This window comes from Mastomys coucha, unplaced genomic scaffold (genome assembly GCF_008632895.1).
Source record: "Mastomys coucha isolate ucsf_1 unplaced genomic scaffold, UCSF_Mcou_1 pScaffold7, whole genome shotgun sequence".
NCBI classification, from domain to species: domain Eukaryota; kingdom Metazoa; phylum Chordata; class Mammalia; order Rodentia; family Muridae; genus Mastomys; species Mastomys coucha.
The window spans coordinates 17,453,581-17,469,455 of NW_022196913.1; the positions used below are offsets into that span (position 1 = coordinate 17,453,581).

The window sequence follows — 15,875 nt, forward strand, 5'->3', positions numbered from 1 at the left end:
AGGCTGAGACAGCAAGATTAAAGGTTCAAGGCCAGCCAGGGCAGCTGTGTGAGACTTTGTCTCAAAATGAAAAGGAAAGCAGAAGACCGAGGCTCAGTGGTAGAGGGCTTGCCTAGGATGTACAAAGACAAACACTGCCTAAATAAATTAATCAATTAAATAAACATGAAATCTCAAAGTCACAGAGATGCTACCCCATACCAGAATGTACTCAGAGGACATTTCAAGGGAGAACCAGCCCATAAGCAATACCCAACCCCTCTAGATGCTCACTGAGGAGGTACCCAGAAAGAAAGGTGGTGGGAGAGGCATGCATTTTTTACAGTATATTTTGCATCATTCTGAGTCACAAGTGTCTACCTTCCCACCCTGACACCCAGTTCAATTGAAAATCATTTCCACACATGAGCCACACGGAATGGCTGAATAAAACCCTTGTGTTCGCTGGGCATCGTGGTATACACCTGTAATCCCAGCACCCAGGAGGCTGAGACAAGAGCATTGTGAATTCGAGTTGAGTATTAGTGACATAGCAGGACTCTTGTCACAAAAATATTGCCTGTCAGCAGGTTTCTCTTGCACTCTGCTCTGTGTTTGAGAGCTATACTCTGGGGTGAAATGTGGCCTATGTTTTGCTTGTTCTGATTCTAAACATTAGACATTTCCCTCTTGGAACCACCACTGATTCTTCTATAAGTATTTTTTATTATTTGCTTGTTTGACCAACGGGTCTCTCATGCAGACTGGCCTTAGTACTTAGCTAAGGATGACCTGGAACTTCTGATCCTTTTGTCTTTACACCCCTGGTGCTGAGATTACAGGTATGAACTACCATGCCCAACACATGCAGTACTGGAGACAGAAGCCAGGGTTTTGTTGGTACATGTTAAGCCTGCACCCCAACAACTAAGCCACATTTCCAGTCCTCTCTAAAATTATTTCTTAAATCGAGATACTGCTGTGACTGGGTATCCAGATCCATACTGACTCTCGGGCCAGTGGTTTTAATTCCATAAAGCTAGAAATGAAAAGCAAATGTCCATATGTCAAAGGGTGGCAACACTGAGGCTAGGATGTGTCAGACGGGAGACAGCTACAGTGTATCCATTCTTTGTTGTTTGTTTTTAGGATTAATTTTTAATTACATGTACGGGTATATATGTGTCTGTGTGGGGGTATGTGTGCATGTAAGTGCAGGTGACTGTGGATGCCAGAACAGGGTACCAGATCCCCTCCAGCTGGACTTGCAAGGGTCATGAGCTACCTGATTTGGGTGTTAGAAACAGAACTCTGGTCCCCTGCAACAATACCTGGTTGCTACTCTGGAACAAGAATTTATTTTATAGTCCTGTCTAGCTTTGAAGTCATTAAGTAGTCTAGGCTCAGCTGTAAATCTTGATGATCCTCCCGACTCAGCCTACAAAGTGCTGGAATTACAGGAATATACACTACCAGCCCTAGCACAACTCAAATGAATTTTTTCACACACCATATGTATATTTGTTATATACTGTACTGGCTTGTTTTGTGTGTCAACTTGACACAGGCTGGAGTTATCACAGAGAAGGGAGCTTCAGTTGGGGAAGTGCCTCCATGAGATCCAGCTCTGGGGCATTTTCTCAATTAGTGATCAAGGGGGTAGAGCCCCTTGTGGGTGGTGCCATCCCTGGGCTGGAAGTCTTGGGTTCTATAAGAGAGCAGGCTGAGCAAGCCAGAGGAAGCAAGCCAGTAAGGAACATCCCTCCATGGCCTCTGCATCAGCTCCTGCTTTCTGACCTGCTTGAGTTCCAGTCCTGACTTCCTTTGTGATAACAGCAATGTGGATATAAGCCAAATAAACCCTTTCCTCCCCAATTTGCTTCTTGGTCATGATGTTTGTGCAGGAATAGAAACCCTGACTAAGACATATACATATACATATGGTGTGTGTGTGTGTGTGTGTGTGTGTTGAGGGGCATATGCATGCCACATTGCGTATATGGAGGACAGAGGACAATTTGCAGGAGTTGGCTCAAACTCAGGGTGTCAGGCTTGGCAGCAAGCATCTTTATCCACTGAGCCATCTCACTGGCACACAACCCAGATGGGGTAGAATCTGAACTGGTTTCTCATGCCCTTACCATAAGCCCATGTCTCGTGCGTGGAGGCCTTCTGCCTGAACTTCTCGGCCAAGTGCTCCAAGCGCTCCAGTCTTCGAATCTCATTCAATAGCCACTCCTCATAGCCCTTCTCAGCCTGCTCCAACCTCTGCCAGGCACCTGCAATGTCCTGAAGAATGAAAGACATTCGAGAGCACAGGTGTGACATGGGGATTTCTAGGTTCCACTAATCCTCCAGCATGTGTCTGGAAGTGGTTTTCTTCTGGTTAGCTGTAACTGTTCTCATCAGCCTCGAAGACGTCTCCAGATGTGGACCAAGTTCGACAAGGTGGGAAGGGCAGCTGGTAACAGCAGGAAGGTGAGTACACAGGGAAGATCTAGCATTATAAATTATAAAGAAATCTCAGCAAGGTCAAGATCTCGAGTGAGTCTGCAAGGGGAGAAGTGGCCTCTTGCAGAACCTTCGCTAAAAGCCTGCAGGGCACCATCTCACTACACGACACACCGCACCAAGAACTGCATGATGGAAGGGAGCAGAGGATCAGTAATGAAGCCAGGTATGGAGAAACACGCTGATAATCCCAGAGGCTCAGGAGGCTGAGGCAGGAGGAATGCAAGTTGAGTCCAGCCTGGGCAACTTAATGACTTCAAGATCATCCTGGAAACTTAGTAAGACCATTTCTCAAAAGAAAAAAAAAAAATAGAAAAAGAGTGGGGAGGTAGCCGAGCGGTGGTAAGCTTGTCTGATAGGTGCAAAGTCCTGGGGTCCAGCCCCCAGTCTCTCAACCCACAACAATGGAGTGGTTATGGGGACCATTCATGATTACATTCAATAACAATCCACACTCAGGAAGCCAAGGCCTCCTCAGCAGACCAAGGGGAATGGGGACAATGGGGACGACGGCCACTCACCGACACCATCTTGCCCTCGGAGGGCATGAAAGCTGGCCGGTTGCTGATCCGTAGTTTGGTCTGCAGCGTGTTGAAGTTGATCTCCAGCTGGCACTTCTCCTGCACCTTGGGGGGTTTATGCTTGCGGCGGTAATCCCGGAAGTCCTCCAGCTTCTTCTGCATGGCCTGCATGGTCTTCTCGGGCGTCCTGTTCTCCAGCCATGGGATTGTGCGCCGAATCCACTCCAACAGCTATTTCCAAACACGAGAGTGGGGCTGAAGATGCTAGCAAGCTGTTTCCAGCTCAAGAAGAACAGGGCCCGATAACTGGGACCAGCTCCCCCAAGGCTCCCAGATAACTGAGCATGGTTACAACTGTACTGACTTAAAGTGGGGACTGCAGCTCTGTGCATGGTGCAATGAATGACAGTGTCCACCCAGGGCCACAGTGACCACCCCGTTGAGACCACACACAGGTTTAACTCGAACTTCAGGTCAGCACACGGAGTCGTGTTTGACAAAAATGTGACATTTACAAGAAACGCAGCAACCAGACATTAGCAGACAAATGCTGGATGGAGCCTCCAAATTCTAAGAGGGAAAACAAAATTTAAAAAAAAAAAAAACAAGTAGAAGAATGGAGTTGATGCACTCAGCAAGGAACTGGGTCGAAATGTCCAATGTTTCATTGAAAAAACCAAACCTTGGATCTAATGATTTTACTCACTAGAGAATTGTACTACAAGCCTCGGGCAGGCAGATTCTGGACCAGGTAGGGTTTATCGTCTAGTTTTTATGCAACTCCACAGGCAGCGAGTGAAATCCTAGTGAATTCCCCAACTGCCCTTCTCCTGAGTCAGTATCCAGGTCTCAGAGATGACCTGCTAGACACCTAGCCACTTAATTTATTCTTCTAGTTTTTAATTTGTTTTGAAATTTCAATTTTTACTTTATGTACATGGGCATTTTGCCTGAATGTATATCTATGCACCACATTCATGAAGTGCCTTCAGAGGCTGGAAGAGGGTGTCAGGTCCTCCTGGAACCGGAGTTACAGACAGTTAACTGCCATGAGGGTGCAGGGACTCAAACCCAGGTCCTGTGGGAAAGCAGCCAGACTCACAACTTGTAAGCCATCTCTCAGTCATCTCTCCAGCTCCCCTTTTATTTACTCTTATGTCTACTGATGCCTTGGGAAGCTGGCATGAGAACAAGTTTCAGTGATGATGCTTCCACAGTCAGCGTTGAACGTGCGTGTCCCTCAGAGGCTCCTGTACGCACGTGCTCCAGCAGGTGGTGCTGTTTTGGGAAGTTATTATATATAGCCTGGCCCTGCTTCCTGTTCTCTCTCTGCTTCTTGACCGTGGATACAAAGTGACCAGCTTGCCTCAGGATTCCGTTGCCATGCCTGCTTTGCCATAATGGGCCACATGCCCTTGGAACTGGGAGTTAGAATAAACCATGTCTCCCCCACGTTGCTTTTGTAAGGTTGTTTTATCACAGCAATGAGGGAGAAAGTTTATGACAAGTAAGAAGATTCCCGACATTTAGTCATCTTTCTGTGCTGAATAGACTTCTCTCTTAAAGTCTAAGACTCCTTGATGCCAGCAAATGAGTTGTTTTTTTTCCACAGCAATGCTAGCAATTATAAAAGAAACAAAAAGAGTGGTAGGGAATCAAGCCACTCAAGTTCCCCACAGCAGCAGCATGAAGGTATACATTTAGTTTCCTCTGTTGAATTACCATCAAGCCCGTATCTGGGATGATTTACTTCTTACTTATGCCGATCATTTATTTTCACAGCACACAGCAAATACTGATTGAATCAAAATGATGCAAAAACTACTTAGTCTTGCATTTATTCTTTTTTAACCTTTTAAACTATTTTTAAATTTTAGTTTAAGTTATCTGGTCTTGACTGTGGATCTGTACTTGAGTTCCATCTCAAAAGACACAGCTCTTTAGGGCCCTCAGCCTGGGCTTGTGTTACAAAAATAACACAGGGCTAGTAACAACGATGTCCTGGTACCCTCTATGCTATGATAAGGACAAAAAATAAAAATAAAAATAAATAAAAGAACTGTAAATGCATTGCTCAAATCAAGAGTCTGGGTGAAGAGCTACAAAAATTTCATCCCTAAGGCTCAAAGGGTTTGGAAGGTGAGCTGGCATCCCAGATCCCTCTCTGGGCCTGTGCGTGCACGCGCACACACGCATGCACACCACACCTCCTCCCAAAAGGATTTGCAAATTCTTTTCTCATGAGGTCACAGTGCTGAACAGGGCCCTTGACACAAAGAGCGCCCTACATGATGTCAGTAGCCCACAGGCTACAAGTTACAGGATTCTGACCTTGCAGGGGCAGAGCTAAGACTAGATCCCCTTCCTACCCCTATGAACACATGTAGCTTTGGAGTCTTTGGAAAGGACATGGTGGGGTTGGGGGGTGGGGCATACTGGCACCAGGCACCAGGCATGTTGTTTCAGGATAAGCAGCCTCTGAGACCAGATGTGTTTTCTGCTCTCACTCTCTCTGAGATGAAAAGTGCAAAGATAAACATGGACAGTCCGTTTGCAGTCTCTGCCTCACCCCTGGCTGCAGGTGGATGGACGGAGCTGCCCCCATTTCCTTTACCTCACTCGCTAGCCTCTCATATTCTTCCATCAGCCTCTCATTCTCTTGATTCACAGCAAGAACCTTACATATTCTGTTAGCTGCTGTCTCGGCCTGCAAAACACAATAGGTAAACAGGATGGCTGGGCAACAAGGGTATGCGTGCTGACACACGTAAAGCCAGACGTGGGGGTAGGGCAGGATGGAGGAGAAGGCGTGCTGAAGATAGTACAGTCTGGGTCAGGGTGGGGAAGATAGAGGGGATGAATCAGTTCACACCTTTTTTTTTTTTTAGTTTTCACACAGACTTACACGGCAGGCTGAATATACTGTAGGGAATAATGGGGAGATATCATTAGTCTAAAGTACAAGCTTTATAAAACATCGAGCAAGTTAGTAACAGAAATATGTGGGTGGAGGAAACCAAGATCTCAGGTCCCTGACTGTCCAGCTAAATGCTCCTGAATAGACCCTACAGCTATGGGTTAGAGTGACCCTGGCCTTCAGAAATCAAAGCTGAAGAGGTTGGGTCCTGAATGAATCCATGTTATTGACCTTAAATCCATGGAAGAACTTTCTAGATGGGATACTGGAGACGAGCTTGCCTTAAGAAGTTGTTTCATTGTTTAATCTACAAGAGGGATCACTGAAGCAATAAATAATCCTCTGTGGTTATCTTGAAGGGAACTTGGGTCACGTGGTTCCTATAACGGACCAAGAAGAGGTATGCGCCTGTTCTAAAGCAGAGGTGTCCAACTCATGACCCAGGTACCACATGTAACCAGGATAGTAATGATTATATCCCAACACCAAGTAGTAAATTATTTGAATTATTTGGGTTTTTTGGAGGGAGTTGTTTGTTTTAATCAGTTTTTAGTTTGTTTTTGTTTTGTTTTTAGATAGGGTTTCTCTGTGTAGCCTTGGCTGTGCTGGAACATGCTCTGTAGACCAGGCTAGCCTTGAACTCACAGAGATTCACCAGTTTCTGCAGCCCAAATACTGGGATTAAAGGTGTACACCACCTCCACCAGACAAATTCTTTGTTTTCAGACAGAGTCTCACTATGTAATCCTGGCTGGCCTGGAACTCAATATGTAGATCAGGCTGGTCTCAAATTTACAGAAATCTGCTTGCCTCTGTCTCCCAAGATATGAGATTAAAGGAGTGCAACCCCATGCCTGGCTTTATTTGTTGTTGTTTTTACATTTTATTTCATGTGTGTGTGTGTGTGTGTGTGTGTGTGTGTGTGTGTGTGTGTGTACAGAGACTAGGCACGAGTGCAGATATATGTGTACAAAGGTAGATATGTGGACATCGGAGGACAATTTGTAGCGTCTTCTCTTTTTCTACCATGTGAATCCTGGGAATTGGACTCAGGTTGTCAGTCTTGGCAGCAAGTCCCTTATTGGCTAAGCCATCCCATCAATCCTCCTTAAATGTGTGTGTGTGTGTGTGTGTGTGTGTGTGTGTGTGTGTGTGTGTGTGTATGAGAGAGAGAGAGAGAGAGAGAGAGAGAGTCTGATTTGATTACACAGTCCTTGAATGTGAACTTTGTAGGTGACAATATCATGTTGCAATGTCAGGCTAAGTAAATACACAAATACTTTTGCAACCTCTGGCTACAGATTGGACACCCCTGTGCAGCCCAGGACAATCCAAAATGTGGCCCAGAGAAGCCATTGGACACTTTCCCCAAAGTCTGGCCTCTAAAGCCAAAATTTTCCTGACCACAATGATCACGATTACCATCATCTCTCAGTGGTAGCCTTTACAAAGATGGCAAAAAACAGGGCACATTTTGTCTGTCAGTCCATAAGGGTTCCCCACATACAGGGGTGAGCAGCAGAGAGAGATGAATCTGCAGGAGGTGAATGACTGTTCTCTCCTAATTTCCCTCAGACTGTTCTGAGGCAGGTGAGTGCTTCTGAGGTCGTAACCCCTTTGTTTCATTGACTAAAAATACAGTTAGTCTGTTATAAGGGAGCAAACCACTGAATAAAGGTTGTTTCCAGGCAACCAAGAACAACAAAGATGGCGGAGGCATTCGTGTCTCCTAGTGGCCTACCCTTCACCATTCAATGCATGCAGCACATCCTTCAAGGCACTCTGTCCCCCAGAATGTACAAACGTTTCTAACAGTTTTCTAATAAAATGGAAGAAATATCTTGAGAGGGGAAAAATAAAGAAAAACAGGTTATTGTCTAAAGTTGATTTTTTTTACTGGGGGGGATTGGTTGTTTTTTTTTTTTTTTTTTTAAATGACTAGCAGTTTGGAATTTGCTGTGTTAGATTGTTATGAAACACTGATATTCCAAGGTCAGATGTGAAGCACACAGACACACGCCCAGAGATACACACGCGCACACAGAAGAGCAGCGTGGTCCGCTGCGTGCACAAAGGGAGGAGTACCTGCTCCGCTCCCGCGAAAGCATGGTAGAAGCAGGAAACGTAAGTCATGATGGCTCTTTCATCGGGTTTGGGAGTGTTGACAATGTCTGAGGGGGGAAAAATAACACGGGACACGGACACACACAGGCGAAGAGGAGAAACCACGGTGAACGGAGGGAGGAACTAATCAGCTTATACTGACCACTTTGCTTCACATTTCATGGGCCCATGACTCTGAATCTCAGGGCAGCTGGAGAGCACTCACATGATCCCAGAATGGTTATTTTAGGATTATGATTTTACCCATTTATTCAGTATGTGAATGTGTATGTGTTTGTGCATGCACATATATGTGTCACACACATATTCTATGGAATGCGTATGGAGGTTGAAGGATAATTCCTGAGAGTCAGTTCTCTCCTTCCACCAGGTGGAGCCAAGGGATCAAACTCAGGTCATCAGGCTTGTTGGTAAGCTCGGCCATCTTGCCAGTCCCAGGAATAGGATATTTGAATGGTCCAACTGAGGGCTTGTGCCCCGCCTCCTTCAATGGACTTTTAAAAATATCTATCTCATGTTAACATGGAGATTCCTATAGCATGTATCCAGATCATTGCTCCATTTTTGTTAGTCTGTGACTCTCACAACTTTGTCTCTGAGAAAGATAGGTTTTTTGGAAAGACGATAGAGACACAGCGGAGAGTTGTTCTCCTGCCTCCCAGTCCGCCCTCACCTGCACGGAACCTCTCTGCTCTGGAAACCACCCAGGGAGAGTGGTAAAACTCACTGTGTGGGGTAAGGGTTGTCCTTCACACTTAGGAAATATACTTACCTTCCCACCCAAAGCAACAAAACATCAAAGAAAGGGGCTGTGTATGACTGTGCTTGTTGCTACTAATATATTAGCTGCTGCAAGGCCAATCAGAAAAAGACCCCGGTGACCACACATGCTTTCCCCCTATGATATCGGGTTTGGGAAGTGCTTTTTTTTTTTAACCTGTCCATGAATTTGATTGGGTCAGTGAACGAGGGGGCTAAAATGACACTCTGTCATTCATGTCAGTGAATGTGGAATCCTGTATGCCCACTGAACCTTTAAAAAACAACAGGAACACCATTCAAGCAGAAAGTTTCAAGAGAACTAGACACACACACACAAAAAAAGAAAACAACAACAACCAAGGACTGCCTCCTCAGAACCAGTCTCCCTGTTGAGGAGGCAGGGCAGGAAAGGAGGCGTGAATAATAGAAAATAAACCGAGACCCAGAAGGTGAAGGGTGAGTGGAAACTTCTGTTCCACATCCTCCCCTCTGTGCACCAGAAAAAGCAAGGCAGTAACAAGACATGTGAGTTACTGCAGCTCTTTCATCTGGGAGGGTCTGCCCATGTCTACTAAATCTGTGTGGAGAAATGAGAGTTAAGGGCTTGGATGCTCCAACAGTGAGCCGGCTTCTGATAACTGCTTCCTCTGAGAGGTCTTGAAGGGAGCCAGCCCCGCCACACAGCTGCTGTCTGGGTCTGGCTCAAATCAAAGAAGTCATACTTGCAAAGTCTCTGTCCCGAGTGCTTGTGAGAAAAAGGAAAGGAAAGGAAAGAGGGAAGGGAAGGGAAGGGAAGGGAAGGAAGGGAAAGGAAGAGGAGGGGAGGGAAGGGAAGGGGAGGGGAGGGGAGGGGAGGGGAGGGGAGGGGAGGAGAGGAGAGGAGAGGAGAGGAGAGGAGAGGAGAGGAAAGGAAAGGAAAGGAAAGGAAAGGAAAGGAAAGGAAAGGAAAGGAAAGGAAAGGAAAGGAAAGGAAAAAGGAAAGGAAAGGAAAGGAAAGGAGATTGCAGAAAGTAGGTGTGGCTGGTGAGGAGAAGCCTAAATTACAAGATAGCACATGAGGCTTCTAGACTCCTAGCACATTCACAGGTTTTCTATCACCTGGAGAGTTGAGGTCAACAAGATCCTTCTACAAGTCTACAAGAAGCCCACAGACCTAATCTCAGAGCTCACCTCCAAACAGGTTCAAGGTAGATACAGTTTCCACCACCTGTTGAAAGTATGGTAGACAGATAGAGAAGAATGTTTCCAGTTTCCATTGTGAGGAAAGCCCCTGTCTAAGGAGGTCAGTTAGCCTCAGGATAGCCCACACCTGAATTCAGACACCAACACAAATATCACAGTAGGAGGGGGACAACAGCAGGTGGGACACAAGGACTTACCAAGAGTCATCACTAAGCTGACAGCAGGCTGTGTGAGTCTGTCAGGACAGCAAATGAGCAGAGGGAACTCTACGGGAAAGCTGCCGTGACAGCGAGGCCAAGAGCAGACACAAAAACATCTACGGTAATGCAGTGGCTCTGTCCCAGCATGCGCTGCACCCAAGACCATCACAACCTCAACAGTTATGAGATGCCTGCACAAGACTCATCTACAACCATGGCTAATATGTTTATATGCATATGTATATAATGCTTATATGTGTATAAACATCCTGAATCTTTAAAAGGGAAGACAGCGAAAGGGAATAGTCAGGCAGAGTGCCGCATGCCCATAACTCCCGCGCTTGGGAGGTTGAGGCAGGGGTTGCCCGTGGTTTTGGGCCAACCTGGATTATATAGGGGATTCAAGGTCAGTATGGAAAGTATAGAAAAGACCTGGATCAGAGAACTGGAAGGAAGAGTGAGGGGGAGCCAGGGAGGGGAAGGGGAGAACAGGACAGGAGGGGAAGGAGAAGGGAGAGGAGGTAAGAGAGGAAAAAATGGCAGTGCTAAAGCATGCCATCAGCCAGAAGGACAAGGTGAAGGGTAACTGCGTACCCAGCCCAGGACCCAGAGACGAAGGGGAAACCTAAGAACAGAGGAGCATGTGAGAATGGCCAGGGCAGCCAGGGCGGGGATCCTGCAGACAGCCATGAATACATTTGAAAGTGACCCTTGTTTTTCACTTGGGCCAGGCATTAACGAACAGAGATATGAACCTATTGATCCATGCTGGATATTAATTCAAGAGTTCTGAGCAGTTCATTACCACATGGAAAGGTCCACGGAGATACTCCATGAATCCATACTTAGTTTGGAGAGGACAGCTGGAAAGTGGGCATCTCTATGCTCCTTTCTGGCTTTCTCCCTCTAGAGAGCTTGGGAGAAAGCAGACGGTTTCCATTGCTGTCTGAGTGATAGCACTACATGGAGTTTGGATTACTAGTAAATGGTCAGTACTGCTAAGTGAAAAATCGCTGCTGAGGGCTGAGTAGCTGATGCACTCATTTCCTAAATGACTGCGACTGGATCTTATGCATAAGGATCTTCCCAGAAGGGAACAAATGAAGGTGAGATCACCCTGAACTAAGCAGATCTCTTAGACCAGCAGGACACAAGGCCCTGTGAAGAGAGAGGCTGAACTGGATCAATGCTACCACAGGGTGAGGAATGCCCTAAAAAACAGGGGAGGATCTTCTTCCAAGCAGCCTTTGGCTAGACCAACACAGAGGTCATCCTTAGAGCTGTGAGGAGGAAGGTCTCTGGTTGTTTAGCCCCCAAAGAATTGACTGATGGCTAATTAGAATTCCCATTAGAGAATAATGATACCAACAGCAACAAAATAAAAGACAAACACAACTCAGGATCCCCACAGTTCCCAACAGGGAGGATCTAGCTCACAGTTAAGTGTTCAGTAAATATCCGCTGAGGGTAACTGCTCACAGATAAATGAGCTCTCCGAACACCTGTATTTTAAACAATGGGCCACAGGTACCTACAACCACCTGAACTCACCTCCAAAGGGGCACAAAAGTATTTGAAACAAATCCCCAGAAGGAGAACTGGCAATAAGCAAACTATATAAATGTCCTCTCAGGTCTGCCGACATTAGGTTTCATTTAGATAAGTTATAAACAAACTTGTGAACGTTTGGTTAGTACACCGATGGCCCAGGGTTCTGTGTTTTAGATTTACTCCTCCAGCTTTTAGCTGGAAAGACTTCTTTCCTCTTAAGTGGCAATTTCACAAAGAGATTTATTTGCTAAGTTTACTTCTACATAGAAAAGAAAAAAAAAATCTGATGCTACCAAAAACAAAACAAAACAAAAAAACACAGGAAGTCTGTTTTAGAAAACAGTAAACCAACAAAGCCTGGTGATACAGACACGCAGTCTCCATTACTGGAGAGGCTGAGAGAGTAAGGTCAAAAGTTCAAAACCTGGCTAGACTATGGAGTGAGTTCAAGGACAGCCTGATTAACCAAATGAGACTTGAGCCCCTGACTCAAAAATAGAAAGTAAAAGAGAGCTGGAGATAGAGTTCTATGAGAGAGTGCTTGAACAGAGGTGCAAGCCCCGGATTCAATCTCTGATGCCATGGTACTATCTCTGTGACATGGATAAATATATATGTATGTACATATTTACACACACTCCCGTACACATATTCATACATATGTGTACACGTATTCATACATATGTGTGTATATGTATGTACACACACACAAACGTGCACACAATCACACACTCACAATCACACACTGCTGTCTAGGTCTCAGTCTACGTACCGAACGAAGCACTCTGTTTCTTATCTAAGGCTAAGGTTTTTATCAAATCCTCTTTCTACAGGTCTATTGTCCCAACCTTTAGCAAGATCATTATGAACAAGATAGACACAAAACTCATATACTCATGTGTTGAGGGGCAGAGCCTTGTCAGAATCCTAAGTACTTCAGGTGTAACATGCCTATAGGTTTACAGCGGTCCCATCCACCACCATAGTCCACAGGTTTTTTTTCCGTAACTCGGTAGGCATGCTTTTCACCTCACCTTCAGCATCCAACATCTTAGGGATATCCAAGTGCTTCTCTGCTATTTCCATGGCCAGGTTAATGTTTCCTATGGGGTCATCCTGTATGAAAAACAACACAGCCAGTGTTTCAGAATACCAAAGCAAAAAGAAGACGTACACCTGGCTTCTGGAAGGACACGTTCCCACTCACACAGGATTAGAACTAGACAACGTTCCTTCTTATGAGACATGGAGAGAAACTTCAGACAGACTTCACAGAAACACAGGACCCAGGACCCATGCAGCCGCACCTCACATGATGTGAGCAAAAGGTTTAAGAGGGCAAATGCTGGATTAGGAGGTGAGTAGATGGACATTTTGTCATTGGTAAGGAAGACACCCTGATACATATTAAGGCTTAGTTTTCACTCTGTGGAAGAAAGAACCTCAACCATTCTAAATCATGAAAACCATTTTCCAGATGTGAAAGATGATCCTGGAGATGTTTACTCCGATTATATTGGAGTGCTTGTTTGTTTGTTTATTTGTTTGACACATCTCAAAAGCCCTACCTTGAACAGATCCTCCTGTTTCTACTTCCCAAGTGCCAGGATTGCAGGTGTATACTACCACACCCAGCTTAATATGTTGGTTCAGAATATGAGCAGGCTGGGGATGAGAGGCAGGTGATAGTGGGTGAAATGCTTAGCTTTCTAGAGAGGTTACAAGGTGGCTATAAAGAACAGAAATGATGCACTTATTAGGTTAAAGGTGAGAAAATGACAGTATTAAAATTATGTTTTCCACCCTGTGAAATTGGCTAAACACATAACAAGGTTAGCTAGACATGAGTAATTGAAATACTGAAAACCTAAAGGCAACATAAACTGTTCTAATCTAGTAAAGTGGTGAACTATGATGAATCTGAAACAGATGGAGGTAAGAGACAAAAATTGAAATGAAGAACATTGCTAGTTTCAACTTCAACTTTTAGAGCAATGTCCTCCCACCACGGGTCTAGGGATTGGCAGTCTTGGCCACAAGCACCTGTACCTGCTGATCCATCTCATCTGGCCCACTTGAGCATTTTAGAAACTGTACTGCTCTGCAGTATGTACAGTCTCCTTACTACAGGAGGTTAACTGAAAGACTTGGAATTAAAAAGAAAAACATTCCAGATGTGCCCCAGGGTCATCTCCTTTGCCTCATAGAACATATGATTATACCAGCACCCCCCCAAAAAAAATCGGTCTTTTAACTAAATATGGCTTTAATAAGGCATAGAGCCATTTGCTTAATCTCATTAATCAAATATTACTTGCCTGATTAAGAGCTGCGCTTAGGAAGATTACTAGTTGGGTGAATTTACTTTTCCAAAAAATATGTAAGAAAGATTCTAGTGCCTAAAATGGGGTGGTAATTCTGAGACTTTGTGACAACTATTGGTTTAGATCGACATTTAAAGAGATGAAATGTAGCAATTCAGTACTTCCTAGTACAGGCAGGAAGTCACGTGACCCTGGGCATGCCATGGCTCTCCCACTTTCTAGATCTACAAAACTAGAATAATAAGAACTGAAGCCAGGTGTGATGGTTCGTGTCTACAATCCCAGGACTCAAGAAGCTGAGGCAGGAGAATTGTTATGAGTTTAAGGCTAGCCTAGGCTACACAGCCAGACCTTGTGTCAAACAAACTAACAAAATCTAAAGCATTAACTTTAGTGTGAAGTTACAACGAATATGTATGTGTTATTTTATACACATGCTTACACATATTGAGAATATATGCATACACACACTTATTTATAATAGATGCTGATCTAACAGAATATAAAATACTAGTTGTCATTATATTATAACTTTCTACCCACGATAGATGACTAATTTCATAAGTTTATTCAGTTTCAAAATAAAAACTGATCCCTCTAAATTGATAGTGAAACAATCTACAGAACAAGTTCTTTTACAAGTTCAATAAATATTCATGGGGAAAAATATACATAAGGCTTAAATATTTCAAGGTAACTCGGAGGACAGGAAACTATGTGCACTGATGAGCCTGAGAAGCTCTACTTTCTACTGTGATACCTCCTTCCCATCTTTGGGGAACAAATCAACCTTCGCAGGTTCTGAATCTCCAAAGACAGACTGGGGTGGGAGTGGGGATGGGGTGGGCAAGTGATAAGTGATAAGATTGAGGGAAGCCAAAGAGTACTTGCCCCACAACCGTACATGCCACACATGGGGGCAGCATGCAACAGAGCCAACTTCCAGATAAAGACACAGCACATGTGAATGGCCAGCTCAGCAAACCAGCACCCAGGAGGACATCTGTGACCTAAGGCAAGCAGGTCAGAGTCTGCCATACTCTCAGCCCCAAATCTTCCTGGGCCATCATTCTGAAGCATGGCAATTTTAGAGCAGGGCCTGATTTCTCTGTCCTACAACCTACATTTGAAAACAACCTTCTTGTTTTTCTTATGAGACAGAGTCTTGCTGGATAGTCCAGGCTGCACTCAAAATCAAAATTACCACTCTCCTGTCTCACCTTCCTAAACGTTGGGCATCATGCCTGGCTCCCAAACTACCTTTCTTTTCTTTTCTTTTCTTTTCTTTTCTTTTCTTTTCTTTTCTTTTCTTTTCTTTTCTTTTCTTTTCTTTTCTTCTCTCCCTCTCTCTGTCTCTCTGTCTCTGTCTCTCTGTCTGTCTGTCTGTCTGTCTGTCTCTCTCTCTCTCTCTCTCTCTTAAAATATTTGTTTATTTTATGTATGTGAGTACACTGTCTCTGTCTTTAGACACACCAGAAGAGGGCATCAGATCCCATTACAGGTGGTTGTGAGCCACCATGTGGCTACTGGGAATTGAACTCAGGACCTCTGGAAGAGCAGTCAGTGCTCTTAACCACTGAGCCATCTCTCCAGCCCTAAAACTACTTTTAAAAATGGAACTGGGAGAGGAGCACTCCTGAAATCTCGATACTGAAATGTATGTTGAGGCAGTATGATCAGAAGTTCAAAGCCAGCCTCAGCAACAAGAGATCCTGTTGCAGTACTCCACCCAACCCCAACTTCATCCCAAGACCTAGTACACTGAATTGTTTTCTAGGGTTAATCACCCCACTGGAAAAAAATA

At 44.7% G+C, this 15,875-nt stretch overlaps 1 protein-coding gene across 1 annotated transcript in view; it reads right to left on the minus strand.

Moving 5' to 3' along the window:
* Positions 1-15,875, minus strand: part of Actn2 (actinin alpha 2) — a 69,217-nt gene that overhangs the window by 17,908 nt on the left and 35,434 nt on the right. Inside the window, exons 7-11 of the mRNA XM_031358510.1 lie at positions 12,782-12,863; positions 8,014-8,099; positions 5,626-5,718; positions 3,012-3,242; positions 2,121-2,268 (exon numbers count right to left, since the gene is read on the minus strand). Of these exons, the coding sequence (XP_031214370.1) occupies positions 2,121-2,268; positions 3,012-3,242; positions 5,626-5,718; positions 8,014-8,099; positions 12,782-12,863 (640 nt within the window). The remainder of the gene's footprint in view (positions 1-2,120; positions 2,269-3,011; positions 3,243-5,625; positions 5,719-8,013; positions 8,100-12,781; positions 12,864-15,875) is intronic.